The 22,583-nt window shown below is 51.8% G+C and overlaps 1 protein-coding gene across 1 annotated transcript in view; it reads right to left on the bottom strand.

Moving 5' to 3' along the window:
• Positions 1-22,368, bottom strand: part of LOC149521079 (basement membrane-specific heparan sulfate proteoglycan core protein-like) — a 141,791-nt gene extending 119,423 nt beyond the window's left edge. The window contains exons 1-6 of the mRNA XM_089774210.1: positions 22,338-22,368; positions 22,166-22,204; positions 18,949-19,242; positions 16,865-17,187; positions 3,988-3,994; positions 578-907 (exon numbers count right to left, since the gene is read on the bottom strand). Coding sequence (XP_089630336.1) covers positions 578-907; positions 3,988-3,994; positions 16,865-17,187; positions 18,949-19,242; positions 22,166-22,204; positions 22,338-22,368 — 1,024 coding nt within the window. The remainder of the gene's footprint in view (positions 1-577; positions 908-3,987; positions 3,995-16,864; positions 17,188-18,948; positions 19,243-22,165; positions 22,205-22,337) is intronic.
• Between the last annotated feature and the right edge of the window lie 215 nt (positions 22,369-22,583).

The following is a 22,583-nucleotide window of genomic DNA, read 5'->3' as shown; positions in this document are numbered from 1 at the left end:
CACACCAGTGTCTGCTCCACTCTTCTCTGCCTGCCCTGTGCCCTGCCCTGTCCATGCTCGGCCATCGGGGCCTGGGTGCTGGTTGCTCCATGAGGAAATGTGCTGGGTAAGAAGCCACAGGCTGCCTCACCTGGCACTGGGACATTCCTGGTGATGCAGGAACCCGCCTTTCCAAAGTAAGTCCTGGGACACCCCCACCCCCCCAGCTGCGCTGTTAATGGCACGTTCTGTCTGCACCAGCCTGCCCCAGTGAAAGTCCATTTCTCATGGGATTGTCAATGGGGGTTCAATTCCCTGCTGTAGCACTGGCCCCTGTGGAACCTGCTTTCTCCTTCCTCCTTCTGCAAATGGGAACGGGGGAGGGCTCGATCCACTAAGGACACAGGGAGGGGCTGAGGGACTTGGGCCATCGAAATATTAAGGACAGAGAAAGCAGGGGGAGGGGAATTTCACCTTCACTGTTTTCTACTCCATGTTACCCCAACCAGCCTCCCTCTCCCAGCAGAGCTCCCGGGGATGGGGCTCCTCCCATGGGAATAACAAACTCAGCTCAATGAAGATATTAGGAGTGTCTCACCTGTCCTGGGGACATTCACAGCCTGGCTCCGGAGGGACGGGACCCACCTCCCACTCATGTTGTCCTCGTACCCGCAGGTGAATTCCCCGCTGTCACTGGGACTGGCCCGTGGGATGCTGAGCACAGAGCCCTTCCCAGAGCGGGAGCCGGGCTCCATGGTGCTGATCTCAGACCCTGCGTCCCTGGGGACAAACTCAACTCCGTCCTTGTAGAAATGAAACCTCCTCTCGCCGGTGTCCCCTGGGGCCGTGCAGGTGAGGAGCAGGGGGAGCCCTTCGCTCACCGCTCCAGACGGGGGATCCACACTCAGCACTGGCTGGGGAGGGGGATCTGTGGGGAGCAGCAAAGGGGAGGGATCAGCAGGGGCAGGGAAGGGGAGAAAGTGAAGATGGTGCCCACAGTTCAGTGCACCCAGAGCTGACTTGGACTCTCTCTCTAGAGCTCTTGCTTTAGATCAGGATGCTGGGGGGCTCCCCACAGACATGAGCGAGGGCCGGGCTAGGGATGGGAATTGCCCCTTCACACACAATGGGGGCTGCTGGGATGTGGGAATTTTCACAAAGCTCCTAATTTCACACGGTGGCTCCTGCACTTCAGGGCAGCAGGACACTGAGCTTCATCTCCCTGTCTGGGGACACGGCAACTCCCTGTCTGATTGGCTCCCCTCAGAAGGTGAAGGGACCATTCCCCAGGCAGGGCTCTCTCTGCCCCTCGCATCTGGACCTGCAGGTTTCCCTCCCGGACTTGAAAAAGTCTCTACAATTCCTGTTCTGAACCAGTGAACGTTCCTTCCACCGTTCCTGCTGGGCCCCTAAACTGATTAAAGGGGAGGCTTTTAACTAGTTCTAGGTGGATCCCAAACCGACCAGGAATCAGGGGTGATATTCCAGGGGGTTGAAACCAATCCGTGTTACCCTGGGGCCAGCAAACAGCAGGAGAAAGGGGGACTCACCTGTCACTGTGATGTTGATGGGGCTGCTTGTCTCTGAGAGGAGCTCTCGCCCAGACAGTGTCTTCCAGAATTCACAGCTGTACACTCCGGCCTGTGACCCAGACAGCTGCAGGGAATGGTTGTAACTGTCCCGAGGGGAGGGGAGTTCCTTGGAGTGGATTTCCCGGCCATTCCTGAAGAACCGGAACCCAGAAACGGCAGGTGCCCCGGCAGCTGAGCACGTCAGGGTCACGGCTTCCCCAGCGATGTAGACAGGCTGCAATGGGGACAGGGTGAGCTGGGAGGCTGGAAAAGAGAAGGGGGTTGGGGGAGGGGACAGTTACTATAAAATCATAGAACCCCAGGGCTGGAAGGGACCTCGAGAGTCATCGAGTCCAGGCCCCTGCCCCCATGACAGGACCTTGTACTGACTGGACCATCCCTGATAGACATTTATCTAACGTACCCTTAAATATCTCCAGAGATGGGGATTCCCCAACCTCCCTGGGCAATTCATTCCAGTGTTTGACCACCCTGACAGGTAGGAAGTTTTTCCTAATGTCCAACCTAAACCTCCCTTGCTGCAGTTTAAGCCCCTTGCTTCTTGCCCTGTCCTCAGGGGCCAAGATGAACAAGTTTTCTCCCTTGTCCTCATGACACCCTTTCAGATACCTGAAAACTGCTGAGTCCCCCCTCAATCTTCTCTTTTCACTAAACTAAACAAACCCAATTCCTTCAGCCTTCCCTCATAGATCATGTTCTCTAGACCTTTAATTATTCTTGTTGCTCTTCTCTGGACCCTCTCCAATTTCTCCACATCTTTCTTGAATTGCGGTACCCAGAACTGGACACAATAGTCCAAATGAGGCCTAACCAGCGCTGAGTAGAGTGGGAAAATGACTTCTCGTGTCTTACTAACAACACACCTGTTCATTGCTCCCAGAATCATGTTTGCTTTTTCTGCAACAGCATCACACTATTGACTCATAGTTAGCTTGTGGTCCACTCTAACCCCTAGATTCCTATATGGATTCCTACTCTGTCATGGCTCCTTCCCCACTCTGGCATGATAAATGCAGAAGTGGGGGCCAGCAAGTGTACCCCAAAGCCTTATCTACCAGGCTTTGGTATAAAACTTCCCCCCAAGATCTTAAAAACCTAGATCTTGGGAATAAAACTTCCGCTGCCACCACCCAAATGTTGCTAAAGAAACCAGGGGAAAGATCATTTGGGAAATCTTCCCCCTAAAACAAAAATCAGGGCACACAATTAACCACTACCAGGTTAATAAAAGAAAAGAAAGAACTTTTATTATTACAACAATATTCTGGTTGCAAGTATAATGACTAGAGAGGAAGGTAACAAAATATACTCATGGAGAAACTCCATGGGCCTAGAACTTAGTTACAAAGAAAAGCCAAAACATCTTTTACACAGTGCCAGATCTCAGATCCCATACCCAACCCTTAAAACAATAAAATCTAACGAAACTGCCTAAACTTTACCCTACGTACAGAAAATGAAGAATGGTGTCTTGGAGAGAGAGAGACATGCTTGTCCCTCTCTGTAGTTGCAGAGAGCTCTCAGAGAGACAAAAAGGAGAAAAGAAAAAAAACCCCAAATTCCTTTGTCCCAGTTTGAAAAGTCCCACCTACATTCCTATTGGTCACTCCACCTGGCAAGGTGTAGTTAACCCCTTAATCCCCAGGCTGCTGGCTAACCCTCATAATCATGACATACTCCATGGGTGACTGGTAACACCGAGGCAGAAGGAGAACCAGGGAAGGCAGAGGAGGGAGGGATTCTGGCCACAGACCCCAGCCAACCCCAAGTCCATGCTTAGGAATCACATCCCTGCCAGGCCATGCAAACCCTGAGCAGCAGAGATCTCCCTGCCAGAAGCCCTGTGGGACCGGCTTCCCCTGCTGGGTACCTGAGGAGGCACCTCAGTCTGTAGGGATTGAGGGGTGGGGATGGGGGGGGGTTGTGCAGATGAGCCTGGGGTATCACAGAGCTGCACCCAGCAGGCACAGACCAAGAACCCCGGCACTGAGGAAAGGAGGAGGCCACATGCCGCAGAGCTCTGAGTGCCCCAGGGGAGCTTCCCACACTCCAGCTGGGTCCTGGCCCAGTGACTTGAGAGAAGCTCCAGCCCTTTGACCCCTGCTGGGATCTCGCCTATTCACCCAGTGGGTTATTAGTGCCTTTAGTGTAGAGAACCTGTGGAACTCCTTGCCAGAGGAGGCTGTGAAGGCTAGGACTATAATAGAGTTTAAAGAGAAGCTAGATAATTTCATGGAGGTTAGGTCCATAAAAGGCTATTAGCCAGGGGATAGAATTGCTGTCCCTGGCTTCTGTGTGTCAGACACTGGAGAGGGATGGAAGTAGATGAATCGCTTGATCATTGTCTTTGGTCCACCCTCTCTGAGGCACCTGGTGCTGGCCACTGTCGGTAGACAGGATACTGGGCTAGATGGACCTTTGATCTGACCTAGTATGGCCGTTCTTATGTTCTTATGTTCTCAAGCTGAGTGACCAATCCCTCTCCTGACACTAATCACAACAGACCAGTCAAGAAGCTGCAGGGCTCAATGTTCATTGAGGGTCTCCCTGACAGTGCCCAGCTCAGAGTCCAGTGCTGTGAGCTTCCCTGCAGCAGTGCCTACCTGGAGCCCCAGTGCTGTGAGCTGCCACACAGCAGTGCCCAGTCTCTGAGGATGAGTTGGCAGCCAAGCCCACTAGGGAGTGGTTGAGATACAAGAAGGGGTCCTGACCACAGCCAGGAGGCAAAGCTGACGTGTCGGGATGGGCCTGAGATTCCCAGTGACCCACCCACCAAACAGCAGGAAACGGGCTCACCTGTCACTGTGACGGAGATGGTGTTGCTGTTCCTAAATGACGTTCCACTGAGATCATGTCTCCAGTACGCACAGGTGTAGGACCCAGACCGTTCCCTCTCCGCTGGGAACTCGAGCTGGGACTCTAGACCTTCCCGAAGGAGTTTTCTGGGGCCCTGCTGCCCTTTTTGGAAGAAGAATCTGTACGTCCCATCCCGCCCACTGAGAGGTGGGGAGCACACAAGTGTAACCCTCTCCCCGGGGGGATGCACCATGTTGCTGTCTCTCATCCAGAGGGTAGGATCCAGTTGGGGATCTGGAACAAAGACAGGGGGGTCAGTGGAGAGGGGGAGGCCAGGATGCACTGAGGAGAAAATGAGAAGCGAGAAGAGATCAGCCCTGGAGAAATAGAAACACAAACCGGCCACATCTCTCTGACTGACACCTTCCTCCACACTGGGAAATGTCCCACAGCAAGGCTGCGTCTAGACTGCAGGCTTCTTGTGCAGGATCTCTTCTGCAAAACTTCTTGTGGAATGCGCGTCCACACTGCAATGCGCTTTTGTGAAAGAGCATCCAGACTGCATGGACGCTCTCTTGAAAGAAAGCTCTGATTGCCATGGGCACAATGGGCAGCAGAGCACCTGCGCTTTTCTGTTTCTTCTCCTTGCACAAAAAAGCCCCCAACCTCATCCACACACCTTTTCACGAACGAGGTCTTTCACAAAAAGGCGCCTCCCTTGTAGAGTGAGGAAAACCTACACCGGGAAACCCCTCTGTTCTTTCCTTTTTTCTGTGAAAAAAAGCACTTTAGGTGTGGATGCTCTGCGAGGGTTTTTTTTTTTTTTTTGAAAAATGGCTTTTTTATTCGAAAATGTCCGTAGTTTAGACATGGCCCAAATGAACCTCAGCCTGATTCTCTCTCTCTCTCTCTCGTGTCCCATTATCTCTCTCTCACAATGAAGAAAACCCGAAGTTCATTCCCAGCTGGAATTTGTGCAGCTCCATTGTCATGTGTCTGTTCCCCACGTCGGAACTTCTGGGCAAGGATTCAGTTGCCCCCGAATCTTCCCTTTGTGACACTGAACATGGACCTGCCTTCTGCACAGCTGGACAAATTCCCCCCCCAGTCTCTGCATCTTCAGCCCTGCACCCCACAGCCTGCAACCCCCAATATCCCTGCCCTGCCCCCCAAAATGCTGCTCTCCCCTCCTGGGAACAGAGGAGCTGGGAAGGGGATTGTGCCGAGGAACAATCAGGACACAATCGGCCTGTCCCAGCAGAGACAAGAGGTGTCAGGAGCAGGGTTGGGTGGGAAGGTTCCTTCATGTGTCTCAGTATCCACAGGCTGCCCCCTCTCCATCCAGGAGATGGGTGATGGCAGGTTGGGAGGGCCCTTAATTCTCCAGTGCAGATCCAGATCCCACGCTCTGGGGGAAGCAGGAGGCCAAAAGGGGCAGGGCCGTTTCTTCCAATGCTTCAACCCCAGACCCCCAGCAGTAGCTAGAAGGTGCTAAACAGAAGCGAGGAGGGTTGCCCGGATGTGGGGAAGGGAGGGGGAGCTTTTCCACTCGCTGCCTCTGCTTTGAGATCTCTGCAAAACTTGCTTTTAATGTCCTGGCTGGTGGTGCAGGGTCTGTGCTCCTGGCCCTGAGCCCTCTGTGGGGGTCCAGAGCTGGGGCAGAGAGACCCCCCTCCACACACAGCCCCTCACTGATGGGCCCTGCCCAGGGGCACTCACTGTCATTGGGAGGTGGGAGCTCAGTCTCTGTGGCCCATCCAGCCTTCACTCTCTCCGCTGGCACTGCCAATGGGGGGCTGGGTTGTGCCCATGGGGCTGAGGCAGCTTCTCCCCTATGGCCTAGGCTGGGATGCACCAAAGAGATGCCACCAATAGCCATCAGGTGGGACTGCTCTTCTACCCCCATGGGCGTGGCTCTGGACTGGAACTACAGCTGCAGGTTCCATGGGAAACTCTTGTGAATGGGCAGCGGGACCCACCCGGGGATGACATGAAGGCACCTGGGAATCCCTCTTCCCTGCAATTTCAAACACCCCCATGTGGAGGCAGGGGATCCCCCACCCCCATTGTCTGAAAACTCCCACCCACCGCGAGCATCTCAGCAAGGTCAGGAGGTGTCGTTACCTGAGGGGGTCACCGGCTTGAGGAGACTCTGGAGCGAGGCTGGAGGAGAAGAGCAGAGAGGGGGTCAGAGCTCTGGGGAGGGGCTGGGGGAGCAGGAGAAGGAGAGACGTGGGCAGAGAAGGGGAGTCTCCAGATAGACACACACAGAGGGGCTGGGGGCCAGGGGAGGCACTTACCCAGCAGAGGCAGGAGCAGAGGCAGCGCCATGCTGAGCCGGTCACTCTGACCTGGGAGCTGGGTTCTCAGCTCAGCTACTGGCCCCATCTGGCCACAAGGGAGGAGGGGGAGTGGGACTCAGGCAGCGGATTTCACAGCCTCAGGTGTGGTCACCCCTCAGCTCGGCAACATGACCGAATTCGGTGCTCGTTGTGCAGGACGTGTGGGGGACGGCTGCGATTTCCCTCTGCTGATACTGGGGGGAGGAGCTAAACCAGCAGCCCCTAGTGACTGACAGCTCTGGGGTTGGGCCAAGGATTCAACTGGGGCAAAGGAAATTCAGCTGATTTACTGGAGCTTACAGCAGGCCCCATCAACTGCAGGAGACACAACACACTGACCACAGTGGGGGACTGGTGATAGCTCCCCTGCCAGGCCCAGAGCCAGCTGGGGTCCTGCCACGTGTTTAAATATGACATTGGGAAGCTCTGGTGGACTTCTGGTAATTTTGGCACAGACAGCGAATGACAGGGCAGGGGCAGGTTTCCAATCCCCAAACCCTGACCCATCAAGTGACACAGGCCCCGCTCTGGGGAACAGGAGCTGGAGGCTGGGCCATGCTCAGCTGGTGATGGAGCGTGGCTGGGAAAGCACTGGGACGTAAGCAGAAAGGGGAGCAGCCCAGCTGAGAGGGGGCTGAGGGAGAAGCTCTCCTGTCCCTCTCTGGTCACTAGAGGCTGGAGGGGAGGTTGGGAGAGACGCTCTGTGCAGACAGCCTGGGGAGAGCCAGGGGACGTGTCCAGAGGAAATCCAAGGTAGAAAAGCATCCAAGGAAGCTCAGAGCATCTAAGGTCTTAGCTTCTCACCACAGTGCCCTGGGTCTGCCCCTAGGAATGGTGGACGGGATTCTCCCACAGACGGATGAGCAGCACGGCTGGGTTTGGGAGAATGTCCTCAGAGTCATTGGTCTGTTCAAGATCGGATAGTCCCCCGGCAGAGCCCAGGCGAGTGTGAACGGGTCTGTCTCCTATAGACAACCACCTAACCTCACGATGATTCTTACCAACAACCACAGGACATACCACGCTAATACCAACCCTGGTACCTTCCTTTGCAACAAACCCCGTTGCCAGCTTTGTCCACATATTCACTCTGCTGATACCATCATTGGACCTAACCAAGTGAGTTATAAGATCAAGAACACATATTCATGCGCATCCAGAAATGTAATCTATGCTATCACGTGCCGAAAGTGTCCGTCTGCTATGTACATTGGACAAACGTCTCAGACACTTCGCCAAAGGATCAATGCCCACAAAACAGATATTAGACAGGATCACAAAGAAAAAACAGTTTCTTGCCATTTCAACCAGCAAGGAAATTGTCTCAACGACTTGATTATCTGCATCCTGCTTCAAAGGCCTTTTAAGACTGCACTTGAAAGAGAGTCCTCTGAACTGTCATTCATGCTTAAATTCGACACTTTACACTTAAGTTTGAATAAAGACTCTAATTATCTTACCCATTACAAAGATAGCTTCCCCAATTATCACCTCTAATATCATTAGCTCACAGACATTTACCTCCCCCCACCATACCCCTTCTGTTCTGAAATTTGATTAGTCCTTTTTTTTGTTTCAGCTACACCAGACTAACATGGCTACATTTTTATCACTATTCTGAAGTGCTTGTGGTGCCCAAAGCCCCTTCAGACCCTGTGGATGTTTCTCAGACCTGGGTCTCCCCCTCCAAAGGGGTCACCTTGTGGGGAGCATCCCAGGCACAGAATGAAGGGCCCTTCCCAGAACTAGACAGTTCCCCGGCTCTAGGAGCAGCAGTGGGCAATGAGGAAGATGAGGATACTGATGAGGAAGAAGAAATCACCCACTGACAGCTCCAAGACACAAAGGAAGCCACGATCTGTAACAGAGGGTCACTGACTGTGTTTGTGGAAGATGTAATGTAAAGTCACTCCCTCCTATGGGAACAGGGGAGTTCAGAGATGTGCCCTGGATGCTGGGGTGGGGAACCCAGGGTAGCTGTGTCCAGCAGATCTCCACAGATGCTCTCAAGAGTCCTGTTTTAAAACCTCCATCCCATTTCATAACCTCATAGAAGTAGAAAACTGGCAGGGACCTCAAGAGGTCATCAAGTCCCATCCTCTGCCCTCATGGGAGGACCAAGCACCATTTACATCATCTCTGACAGGAGACTGTCTAACCTACTCTTAAATATCCCCAGGGATATTTATTTATTTTCCACAACCTCCCTAGACCATTTATTTATTGGTTGGTTTGTTATTGAATGAACCCTAAGATCAAGACAGGGTGTCAGAAGCCGTGAATAAGAGCAAAACTGACATAACTGGGAATAGAACTCCCAAAAGGGGAGCTGCAAAGCGAGAAGAGCAAAGGCTTGTTAACGCTGCTCCCTGCTCTGGCACTTCGAGTGCAGAAGTTGGGGGCCCACAAGAAACCTGAAATCCTCTGCCTTGAAGGTTCTGTTAACAAAAACATTGTGAGGTCACCGATTCCCCGACCTTCTGTGGGGAAAGTTGCAACCAACAACTGTAAAACCCCATGAGATGACTCACTTGTGAACTTCTTACTATGGGGTAACTCCAAGCTCTTTAAACCTTCCTCAGGACATAAAATCAAAGTGTAATTTCTTAATAGGTGATCTTCCATTTCAGGCACCCCATGACTTCTAGGACACAGGAATCAGATCAAAGTCCTTAAATGGTGATTTTTATTAACAAAACAAAGAAGACAGACTTGGTAAAGCATGTTTGCATATTAGGTGTTACAGAGCAACTAAAAAAAGGCAGATTAATAGCACTGGTCATTGCTTGCCAGGGATTCAGTTACAGTGTGGTGGGGGGCACACGGCCTAAGCGCAGAGGAGTTTAATCAAAACCCAAAATAAAAAAATAACCAGATCACATCTAACTGAACATTCCCTCTTCTCCTCACATCTGTTGTTCCAAGGTTGAGTTTTTCCTTAGCCATGTTCATCGCTGAAAAATCCTGGCTTAGCCCATCTCTTGCCCAGCTCCTGCTCTGAACTCTCACAAAAACTCACGCAGGAGGAACATGATTTTCTACTCAAATCTTTCACTCTTTTACCATTGTCTCCCTGGCTCTCTGCCAACATTTCTGGATACGCCTGTCACTTGACATAATCCCTTACAGGCATTTAAGTAACTGGATGTCTAGGATGTCTGGAGTAGGGTAGTAGGGCTCCCATGCATCACACCTGGGCATGTATTGTGTGAGCACAAATAGTGTGACCAAATTAAAAAAGCAAAGAAGCCAAAAATGCAGCCTCCAAGTCTTATATGGTCAGACAATGGAGCAGAGAATTAAAAAAGAAAGCAAAAAAGTGTCAATTGACTGTAGCAGTCATAGGAATAGAGGAGACAAAATGTCGGGGGGCAGAAAGCTTTGGACATTTCTAACAATTTTAAGAGTGAGGAAAGTGAAAGCAGGAAGTCAGATATGACTAAATAGGAAGAAAATGGCAAATCAGAAAGAACCGAGCCCTTTGAGAGACACAATTGTCTACAGGTGTGCAAAAAACAGATGCCATCATGGAGCAATGTAGCCCAGAATGCAGGAAACGCAGCAGAGATGTGAGTTTCAGTGAGCAGACAGAGCTTCTGGTCAGGGACAGACCCACGTGTGGTATTAATGACAGTGTGTGAAAACAGAAATGGCTCCGTGCAGGAAACTTCACTGCAGAACTTGCTCCCCAGACGTGCAGGCAGCAAACTCTGTGACAGCACAAGCCAAAGAGTTGGATTCAGAAGGGGTTTTCCATGTGCTACGTACCAGTGAACGCAGCTAGAATAGATCCAATCCAAGAGTGTCCCACTTGCCATGAAAAATAACACTGCCTGGGAAACAGGGTGCAGAGAGTCCTGTGGAAGTTGTGGCCCAAACTCTGCGTTCCCTTTGGGAAATTCTATCACAAATAAGGGGAAAGGATCAGTTTGCACAACGTGGCAGATCTCAAACACAGAACAGCCAAGTGCTCTCAGTGGCAGTGTGCTGAGGAGTGTCTCATAGACACACTGGGATCGAGCAGGCCTGAGGACTGGGACTGGGCCCGGCCTAGGGCACAGACTGGAACACTTCTCCCCTGCACCGTAACTAGCTAATTATGCATCTAAGGGAAGAATATGTAATCACGCCCCCTCAGACGTATATATTTATAGTAGTTATTTTGTAGAAAAAGGGGGAATACATTATTAATATTAATATTAATATTACTAAGAATAACAATAATAATAAAAACACAACATTTATTTATTATAGTTATGAGATCTGCATAAACAATCCATTAATACATATATACGTATAATTATAAAATATCATGTGAGGTGCTGTTTGGTATTTTGTATAATTTTTTTGCTATTTTAATTAGGATAATTCATCAAAAATTGTGTGGAAATTACTATTATTTGCTAACTCGTGTTCTATTGATAAGATGGACATATCTGAGAACTTTCCTCACACGTGGATGCTCGAAGGTCGTTCTTAATTAATTTTAGTTTACTAAAACTTCTTTCACAAGACGCCACAGTCACTGCCTTGTCCCCATGGTTTGCGTAGCACACTCAAAGAACTGGGCACAGGAGGCTCAGCAGCATGGGCTCCAGTTTTTGGAGGGGAAATCATGATTCCAACAGGCTATGGGCCTGGACACTGACCCATGGAACCCAGGAATCATACCTCCCAGACCCCCAGCTCTAATCACATACCCCAAAGACCTAGAAACTCTCGCCTGCAAGAGGTGAGACAAGACCCAGCTGTCCTGGCTTCCAGCCTGACACCCCCCCTCACTCCCTGCACCTCTGCCCCTGTGCAGAACAATCTGAGCCTCTTCTCCCCCAGCCTGGCACCTGGGAACTGCGCAAGGGCACCTTTAGATATTGCTTAGCACTGCTGACCAGGCACCTGGCCTCCCGCACTGCTCGGAAGCAGCTGACGTGCTGGGTGGCCACCAGGGCTGGTGACTGTTGGATCGTAGAGCGCCAACGTGCAGCCTGACATGTAAACTGTGGGCCGGCTGAGGGGGAGGGAAGCAGGGGAGGGAAGTGGCGCTGTCTTAAAATAAGTAGTTTTCTATGTTATTTTTCTACGACCCCTCAGCTGTGCATCCGAGGCAAGTGCCTCAGTCGCCTCCCCCTTGTTACGGCCCCTGCGTCTCCCACAGACACTGGCCCCAGGGGCGCAGCTGCACATTCTGTCTGAGCCAGATGATGAAAAGTCAAAAGTAAAACCTAAAGGGGCCCCAGGCAAATACGGAGACGTGGTTATTGTGGAACAAACACAGCAGGGGCGGGGGTGGGGCATTGGTAACTAGCATCAGCCTTAAGGAAACCACCAATTCCAGCCTCCCATTCATTGCAGAGTCAAAGGCCGTGACACCAATTTCAGGACTGGCTGCGTGTGGGAATAACTTCTCCCCAGTGCAAGAGGTGGTGACAAGTTCACACGTTTGTCTCCAGTTCATGGGTCAGGGCAGCAATCAGCCATGTGTTTTCTACACTGATGTTGCACCATTGTTTGTCTGCTGTCTGGGTCCTTCTTACACTGGGCAGGAAATCGCCCCTCCTGTGGCAAACTAGTGCTGTACTTCACACGTCATCCTGTGGCTGTGCGGGGGTTCACAGTGTCAGAGCAAACACTAAAAAATAACCTTAGGACATGGGGTGTGGCCATTATCAGTGGAGACGCTAATACACAAACATCTCACAAAGCTTAAACACTAAAGACATTCTTGTAAGTCTACGGAGCAAACCAGCCCCAGGTGTCCTGGTCCAGTCTCCAGCTGTGAGCTTGTCAGTTCTTAGCTAATCCCTGCAGCCAGGGCAAGAGCAGGGATCGGACGTGCCAGCATCACACCCCGGCCAATTTCACTTCTCTTCTGTCAGCTTGACCCATGTACACTCGTCAATCCACGTTGCCTTGTCTGGGGCCATCTTGTGTATCAGCTGCACCCACAGCACATCCCCAGCACACACACACATAACTCTTTATACACACCCCATACAAACAGCACACAGAGACAGTCAGCATCAGGGTCGGCAGGTTTCACCCTGACGTGACAGCTCCATGTTCTGACAGCAGTGACTTGGGCTTGCCCTTGCCACATGGCTCACAAGAGCTGTTGGGGTGTAAAGGGTTAAGGATATCGGTGCCCGCAGGAGGGGGAAGAGACGCAGGGAGATGCAGACAGTGTCTCCTTCCTTATCTAGCTGCCTTTCGGGTGGGCTTTGTCACCACCTCACTGTACAGCTCATGTGCCTCTGCAGCAGGCTGGGCTCTGCTTTTCCACTGGCTTGTGCGACCATCCGAGGCCAAGAACTCGATGTGTGTGTAGGTGACTTCTGAGCCCTGGTGGGGAAGGACAGAGAAACAGTGAGGGGGACTGAGGGGCACTGAGGGTACTTGAATGATACACTGGGAAGGATCTCTATGAAATCAGGGGTTACAAGGATGTTGGAAGATAAAATGAAAATGATCTTTCAAACTTGGGGAATTGCCCTGGAATTCAGGGAGGTGCAAAGAACGACATGTAGGAAGGAAAAATTAAAGGCCGTTGTAAACATTGAGTATTACCGGTGTTGAAGGAGCACTGTGGAAAATGGCCTTTGGATCAAGAGAATTATGCTGCTGAGAAAAAGTCTCATCTGTTCTGGGCTCTATGAATGGTAATATTGTATGTGAGGCAGTCATCTGAATTGTCCCTCACAAGGTGACACAGGTGAGGGCTCAGGTGGAGCCCCCTGTCCTCATCTGGGCATCACACTTGAAGAACGATTTGGACAAATTGCAAAGAGTTTGGAGGAAACCAACAAAATCGATGAGATGTTTGTACAATACGACCCATGTGGCAGATGCACAAATGGGGCCTGTTTAGTCAGGAGATGAGAAAGCTGAGGACAGAACAACCCTTCTGAGACAATGTTAAAAATAGGACAGTTACCAGCTGTGCTCAATGTCTACAGCAGGTATAATGAATCCTATCTTAGCACAATGGACCAGACTAGAAGACTTGCTTTCTATGCCCTTCCCAATGTTTTCATGAGACTGTGGCAATTGGGAGTGATAGGGAAGGGACGACCAAATCTCAGCCCTTTCTCCTGCCTGAACAAACCCCGGGCAGCTTCCCTTTGGGACTGTTCTCTGCCTGCCCCATCCCAGACAGGAAGCTGCATCGCAGGACTGGGTACAAGATACCAGCTGTGCAGTTCCAAAGCAGCTGGACTGTGCTTGGGGTTTGAATCTCTAAATCCATTCCCGTTACCTGTTCCACCTGCTCCAAGCCAGTATGTGGGGCTCTGGGTCGCTTATTGTGATGACTGGGATTCGTGTTTCTGGCATGTTCTCTGGGCACAGATCCCTCGGTGCTTGTTGGAGACTTTGGATCTAAAACCGAATCATAGAATCATAAAATCATAGAATAATAGGACTGGAAGGGACCTCGAGAGGTCATCGAGTCCAGCCCCCCCGCCCTCAAGGCAGGACCAAGCTCCGTCTACACCATCCCTGACAGATGTCTATCTAACCTGTTCTTAAATATCTCCAGAGAGGGAGATTCCACCACCTCCCTTGGCAATTTATTCCAATATTTGACCACCCTGACAGTTAGGAATTTTTTCCTAATGTCCAATCTAAACCTCCCCTGCTGCACTTTAAGCCCATTACTCCTTGTCCTGTCTTCAGAAACCAAGAGGAACAAATTTTCTCCTTCCTCCTTGTGACACCCTTTTAGATATTTGAAAACCGCTATCATGTCCCCCCTTAATCTTCTTTTTTCCAAACTAAACAAGCCCAGTTCATGAAGCCTGGCTTCATAGGTCATGTTCTCTAAACCTTTAATCATTCTTGTCGCTCTTCTCTGTACCCTTTCCAATTTCTCCACATCTTTCTTGAAATGTGGCGCTCAGAACTGGACACAGTACTCCAGCTGAGGCCTAACTAGTGCAGAGTAGAGCGGCAGAATGACTTCACGAGTTTTGCTTACAACACACCTGTTGATACAACCTAGAATCATATTTGCTTTTTTTGCAACAGCATCACACTGTTGACTCATATTCAACTTGTGGTCCACTATGACCCCTAGATCCCTTTCCGCCATGCTCCTTCCTAGACAGTCGCTTCCCATCTTGTATGTATGGAACTGATTGTTCCTTCCTAAGTGGAGCACTTTGCATTTCTCTTTATTAAACCTCTGCAATTCAGCAGAGAATGGAGCTGAAGTGAGGAGCAGCAAGAAGAAATTACTCCTACAGGCTGTGTCTAGACTGGCAAGTTTTTCCGCAAAATCATCTGCTTTTGAGGAAAAACTTGCCAGCTGTCTACACTGGCCGCTTGAATTTCCGCAAAAGCACTGACGATCTCATGTTCAGGCAAAAGTCTTTTTCCGAAAAACTTTTGCGCAAAAGGGCCAGTGTAGACAGCAGAGACTTGTTTTCTACAAAAAAGCTCCGATCTCGAAAATGGCGATCGGGGCTTTTTTGCGGAAAAGCACATCTAGATTGGCCACAGACGCTTTTCCGCAAAAAGTGCTTTTGTGGAAAAGCATCCTGCCAATCTAGACGCGCTTTTCTGAAAATGCTTTTAACAGAAAACTTTTCCGTTAAAAGCATTTCCGGAAAATCATGCCAGTGTAGACGTAGCCTGTTTACAGTGTGTGATCTGAGAAAGCAGATGCCAAACTCAGCTTTGTGTCTGTTGATTTCAGTACGTGTGTGAGTCTGCAGCTCCTAACAGGGCACAGGGTGGAAATGGATAAACAAAGGTCTCTCTGTTTGTCTATATAGAGGTCCCCAGCACAGAGCTATAAAGAATTGTACATTATTTTACTCCTCCCTTAACCTGAACCCTAACCACAGCCAATGACCTTAGCGCTCATCTCTAACCTTAGTGCTATTGCGTAGCCATGGCCCAACCCCATGACCAAAACCCCAACAACTCACCCAAACGACCCCAGAAGAATCTGGGCCCAGAGACCAGAGTTCTTGCTTGGGCCAAAGGGGAAACTCAGATTCTCTGCTCTGCCCCCCACTTCCCATGTGAGCTTGGAGCCCCGGGGATTGGCCACCTCAGTCCTGTTAATATTGTGGCTCTCACACCTCATCTCTTCACCCCTGACAAAGAGCCAGTTGCCTGTGGGGATGCTCAGATGCTGTGGCAATGCCGGGCCCTTTGCAAGTCAACATAAAATCAGGATATGAGAAATGATTTTCTGTCTTTCAAGCTGCATCCCAGGGATGGATTTGGGGGAGTGAAGAAAAGTGCCACCAATTCTTTGGGCTCATGGGGGTTGCAGGTTTTCCCCTCAATCCTATGTGATTTGGTCTGTGTCAAGGATTGATAGGTGCTAAATGCATACCGGGCCAGGCAGGCAAAGATCTGATTTCTGTGGCCACATAGTGGTACAGTAGTTTGTAGTTGTTGGTGCTGTATAGCTATGTACACTGTTCATCTCAGAACAGTTATTGGATAGCTCACATCATGGTGATAAATGGGAGATCATAGCCCAAGCTACCTTTCACCCACCTCTTTTCTTCCTACGGCAGTAGCAGATCAGAGCAGCCAGAGTTCCAGCTGGGAGCAAGACCCCGCCTGTTATCAGCAGAATATCCTGGGCTCTGTGTTGAGCTTTTATCAAAACTAAAAGGCAGAGAAGGACAATTGAAAACACCCGGAGTGGAATCCCTACAGGAATCTACCCTTGCAACAACTCTCCTGTGACAACCCTTCACGGCTGCCCATGGCATGATCTGTCTGTAGCACCCTACTCCTCATGGGAAGGAAGGTCCAGGGGTTATGGGCCTGCCTGGGACACAGGCTATGGGGGTTCAATTCCTTGCTGTGCTGCAGGCCCCCTGGGGCACATTCCCTCTCCTTGCCTCGGTTCCCCATCTCTTCAATTGGGCAAGGGAAGGATAAATCCCTAGGACACATGAACCATCAAAGAAGGAACATAATTAGAAAGGGTGGGTGTGTGCGTGTATATATATATATAGCAGGGAATTTGGAGATTTCAGTCTCCACTTTCATGTTATTTCCATATGGCATCTGCCACCTGATTGAACCTCCCTTTCCTTGCAGAGCTCCCGAGATGGGTCTCCTCCCATGGGACGCACTCACTCAGCTCAGTGAAGGCATTAGGGGTGTCTAACCTGTCCTGGTGACATTCACGGTGACGTTCACAGCCTGGCTCTGGAGGGACGGGACCCACCTCCCACTCACGTTGTCCTCGTACCCGCAGGTGAATTCCCCGCTGTCATTGGGACTGGCCCGTGGGATGCTGAGCACAGAGCCCTTCACAGAGCGGGAGCCGGGCTCCATGGTGCTGATCTCAGACCCTGCGTCCCTGGGGACAAACTCAACTCCATCCTTGTAGAAATGAAACCTCCTCTCGCCGGTGTCCCCTGGGGCCGTGCAGGTGAGGAGCAGGGGGAGCCCTTCGCTCACCGCTCCAGACGGGGGATCCACACTCAGCACTGGCTGGGGAGGGGGATCTGTGGAGAGCAGCAAAGGGGAAGGGTCAGCAGGACAGCACTGGGGACAATGTGAAGATGGTGCCCAGAATTCCATGCACTCGGAGTTGACCTGGACTCTCTCCAGAGACTCTTGTTTCCATTCAAGACGCTGGGGCGCTCCCCCCAGAGATGAGCGGGGCTGGGCAAGGGATGGGAATTGCTCCTTCAGGCACAATATGGGCTGCTGGGACATAGGAATTCTCACAAAGCTCCTAAGTTCATACGGTGGTTCCTGCACGTCAGGGCAGAGGGATGTTGAGCTTCATCTCCCTGTCTGGGGAAAATGGCAACTCCCCGTCTGATTAGCTCCCTGTACTGGCTCATCACAGCTCAGTCTGACCTGCTACTTCAGGAGCAAGCCACAGTCTGATTCACTCGCTCTGCTTCTTAGCAGGGAGGAATGAGAGTGGAAAAATCCCCCCGCCTCTACTGGCCTCCTCAGGCCTGGAGCAACAGCCTGGATCCTTCATCCCAGTCTCTCTCCTTCCAAAAGGAGTTTTCCTCACACAGACTTTTGGGGCCTGAAGACTTTTGGGGCCCATTCCCAGGCAGGGCTCTCACTGCCTCTTGCATCAGGACCTGCAGGGGGTTCTCTCCTGGACCTGACAGTGTCTCTACGGTTCCTGTTCCCCACCTCTGCATAGTCTTCCCACCAAGTCAGGTGCACCATTAAACTGACTATAGGGGAGGCTTTTAATCAATTCCAGCTGTTCCTTGAAGGGTACAGGGTCCCCATTCAAACCTGACTGTATCACCCTGCTCTATCAGGTTCTAGATTGCCTCCAGCTGTCTTAGTTAACTAATTGCCTCAGTTGAGTCCTAGGAATGTCTTAATTAATCACAGGTGTCTTAATTAACTTTAAGTCACTGAAATTTGGGATTTGTTCAGCCATGGTCTCCTCTCATATGGTTGAATGTATTGCTTTCTGGTGGTCATTTTGCCTCCTTCCCCTCCTAGAGTAAAAATATTGAATATTGTTCCTAGTTTTCCTTTTGAAGAACCTTCACATTATGTAGGAATGTGCCTGTAAATAAAGTTTGCTTGTGTGTAATTTTTTTCCCGTACTGTCCATAAAAATCATTCTTAGCCTTTGCCAGCCCTGGTCCGTATATTACCCAGGGGAACCCAGGGCCTCTCTCTGAGATCTTCTGGGTCAACTGGATTACCCAGTGCACAGCAGGGGCCAGGGATGCCTGGTCTGTGCCTCAGCTGTGAGTATGAACCAATCACGGCAGTGGGAGCAGGGAGCCTCGTAAGAGATCAAGTCCGTGCTTTGATAGAAGAAGTCATGTCTGAGGCATCCTTCATCACTGGGCTTTAACACCTCAGTCTAGCATGTTCCCCTCCATTGCACTTGGGCAGTAGGGTATCCTGATCTATTGGTGCTGATGCAGGAGTGGGTAAGAGGCCACAAACTGATCCATCTCCCGGTGGTAATAATGAAGGAAGCTGCTGGGATGGGGGCTTAGAACCAGCATCCTGACACTGGGATGATACTGGCATGAGCACCTTACCCCAGTGGCCATGGCTGGCCCAGGTTTCTCAATATTACTCTTGATTGGGAGCTCCTGAATCCCAAAGTAGCATCAACAACTCCCCCCAAACCTACCAGGAAGTGCTATTCCAGGGGGCTCACACTGACCTGGGTGGCCCTGTGCTGAGCTCAGCATCTCACCCTGGGCATCATGAGAAGACACCCTGCCCTGGGCCAGCAAACAGCAGGAGAAAGGGGGACTCACCTGTCACTGTGATGTTGATGGGGCTGCTTGTCTCCGAGAGGAGCTCTCGCCCAGACAGTGTCTTCCAGAATTCACAGCTGTACACTCCGGCCTGTGATCCAGACAGACCCAACAGCTGCAGGGGATGGTTGTAACTGTCCCAAGGGGAGGGGAGTTTCTTGGAGTGGATTTCCTGGCCATCCCTGAAGAACCGGATCCCAGAAGCTGCAGGTGCCCCAGCAGCTGAGCACGTCAGGGTCACGGCTTCCCCAGCAATGTAGACAGGCTGTGGTGGGGACACAGTGAGCTGAGGGGCTGGAAAGGAGAAAAGGGTTGAGGGAGGGGACAGTTACTATGTGGCTGAGGAGGGAGGCCCCCTGGACACAGACCTCAGCCAGCCCCAGCTCTGTGTCCAGACCACATCTCCACCTGGACAGAAAGACGCTGAGCAGAGGAGATCTCCCTGCTGGAAACCCAGTGGGACCAGCTTCCCCTGCTGGGTACCTGAGGGGGCAGTTCTCACCCAGGGCACCTCAGCCTGCATGGTCTGGGTGTGGGGGACTTGTGCAGCTGAGGCTGGGGTGTCAGGCAGCTGCACCCAGCAAGCACAGACCAGGATATCTGGCACTAAGGGAAGGAGGAACCCATATAGTGCAGAGCCCTCAGTGCCCCAAGGCAGCTTCCCACACTCCAGGTGGGACCTGGCCCAGTGACTCCAGGGAAGCTTCAGCCCTTTGACCTCTGCTGGAATCTTGCCCATTCACCCACTGGGGTATTGGTGCCAGCAGTGGGGTGGGTAACAGGACAGTGACCAATCACTTTACTAATAGAGACATAGCCCTGTTAATCTGGTCTAGCTGAAACAAAAGACAGGACTATGCAGCACTTTAAAGACTAACAAGATGGTTTATTAGGTGATGAGCTTTCATGGGCCAGACCCACTAATCACAATGGAAAATCCAGGAAGCTGCAGAGCTCAATGTTCATTGAGGGTCTCCCTGACAGTGCCCAGCTCAGAGTCCAGTGATGTGAACTTCCCTGCAGCGGTGCCCAGTCTCTAAGGATGAGATGATGCCCAAGCCCACTATGGCAGCATTTCTTAAACTTTTTAAGACCAAGGAACACCAAACAATTTTTTTTAGGAACACCAAGCCTTTTGGGATGAGGAAAAAAAGGTGTTTTTTGGGGGGGGAGGTTATTGAGAAAAAAATGTCTGCCCTTTTAATAATAGCCATTTTGAACTCTGCTGTTCTCCGCGGCACACTTCTGACTGCTTCGTGGCACACCAGTGTGCTGCAGAACACAGTTTAAGAAACACTGCACTATGGAGTTTTTGAGATACAAGGAGGGGCCCTGACCACAGCCAGGGGGCAAAACTAATGTGTTGGGATGGGCCTGAGATTCCCAGTGAGCCACCCACCAAACAGCAGGAAACAGGCTCACCTGTCACTGTGATGGAGATGGAGCTGCTACTCCTAGAGAAGATCATCCTCTTGGATCCCCGTCTCACATATTTACAGATGAAGGACCCAGCCCGTCCCTTCTCAGCTGGGAACGCCAGCCAGGACTCTTTAGTATCTCGGAGGTGTGCTCTGGGGCCCTGCTGCCCTTTTTGGAAGGAGAATCTGTATCCTCCGGCCCACTCACCAGGAGGAGGGGAGCACACGAGTGTAACCGGCTCCCCGGGGGGATACACCAAGTTGCTGGGTCTCACCAAGAGGGTAGGAGGTGGCAGGGGAGCTAGAACAGAGGCAGAGGAAGGCCAGGATGGAACAAGGAGAAAATGAGAAGTGAGAAGATATCAGTCGTGGAGAAATATAAACAAAAACCAGCTGAATCTTACTGCCCAGCACCTACCCCCATGCTGGGATATGCCCCACAACAAATAAATCATGGCCTGACTCTTTCTCTCTCTCTCTCTCTCTCAGGTCCCATTTTCTCTCTCCCGCAGTGATGAAAACCTGAAGGTCATTCTCAGCTAGAATTTGTGCACCTCCCGCTCTCAGGAGCCTCATGCACAAAGACTGCCCCTTATTCCCAGCCAGAATGTGTGCAGCTCCAGTTCCAGGAACTGGGTTGTGTAGAATCCCTGTCTGGTCGCCTGCAGAACCCTCCATTGTCACGTGTCTGTTCCTCATGCTGGAACTTCTGAGCAAGGATTCAGTCCCCTCCCCCCGCCCCCTGAACCTTCCCTTTGTGACACTGAACAGGCTCAGCTCCTGGAGTCTCTCCTAGAACATGGACCTGCCTTCTGCACAGCTGGGCAAATTCCTCCCCCCAGTCTCTGCATCTTCACCCCTGCACCCCACAGCCTGTGACCCCCAATGTCACTGCCCTGCCCCCAACCTGCTGCTCTCCCCTCCCAGGAACAGAGAAGCTGGGAAGGGGATTGTGCCGAGAAGCATTCAGATCACAATTGGCCTGTCCCAGCAGAGACAAGGGGTGTCAGGAGTGGAGCTGGGTGAGACGTTTCCATCATGTGTCTCAGTATCAACAGGCTGCCCCCTCTCCATCCAGGAGAGGGGTGAGGGCAGGTTGGGAGGATCCTTCACCCACCAGCGCAGCTCCAGATCCCACGCTCTGGGGGAAGCAGGAGGCCAAAAGGAGCAGGGTGGTTTCTGCCAAGGCTTCAACCCCAGGCCCCCAGCAGTAGCTAGAAGGTGCAGAGAAGTGAGGAGGGTTGGCCGGATGTGGGGATAGGGTCTCTGCAAAACCTGCTTTTTGCATCCTGGTTGGTGGTGCTGGGTCTGTGCCCTTAGTCCTGGCCTCTCTGTGGAAGCCCAGAGCTGAGGCCGAGAGACCCCCCCCCCCCACCACCACTCACAGCCCCACACTGATTGGTCATGCCAAGGGGCACTCAGTGTCATGGGGAGGTGGGAGCTGATTCTCCATGACCCATCCAGCCTTTGCCTTTTTGCTGGGACTGCCCATGAGGGGCTGGGTTGAGCCCATGGGACTGGGGACAGCTTCTGCCCTATGGCCTGCACTGGCATCCACCAAAGAGATGCCCCAAGTAGCCATCAGCTGGGGCTGCTCTTCTGCCCCCATGGACGTGGCTCTGGACTGGAGCTGCAGATTCAGTTTCCATTGGAGACATCTGTGAATGGACAGCTGGACCTCCTCCTTCTCTGCAATTTCAAACACCCCCATGGGAGAGGCAGGGGATCTCCCCTCCCCCACTGACTGAGTCCTCCCAACCCACCGCGAGCATCTCAGCTAGGTCAGGAGACGTCGTTACCTGCGGGGGTCACCGGCCTGGGGAGACTCTGGAGCGAGGCTGGAGGAGAAGAGCAGAGAGGGGGTGAGAGCTCTGGGGAGAGGCTGGGGGAGCAGGAGAAGGGGAGATGTGGGCAGAGAAGGGGAGTCTCCAGACAGACACACAGAAGGGCTGGGGGTGAGGGGGGTCTCACCCAGCAGAGGCAGGAGCAGAGGCAGCACCATGCTGAGCCGGTCGCTCTGGGCTGGGAGCTGGGTTCTCAGCTCAGCTACTGGCCCCGACTGGGTGCATCTGGGAGGATGGGACCCTCGCCTCTGATGCAGGCAGAGGAAGTCACAGCCTCAGGTGTGGTCACCGCTCAGCTCAGCGTTGTGACCGAATTCGGTGCTCGCTGCGCAGGGCGTGTGGGCGACAGCTGCCAATTTTCCACTGCTGGTCC

The sequence above is a fragment of the Pelodiscus sinensis genome, chromosome 30 (assembly GCF_052426305.1).
Source record: "Pelodiscus sinensis isolate ZL-2025 chromosome 30, ASM5242630v1, whole genome shotgun sequence".
Classification (NCBI taxonomy): domain Eukaryota; kingdom Metazoa; phylum Chordata; order Testudines; family Trionychidae; genus Pelodiscus; species Pelodiscus sinensis.
Note: the sequence above shows the minus strand (reverse complement) of the source record. Positions and strands in the feature narration are given on the sequence as shown.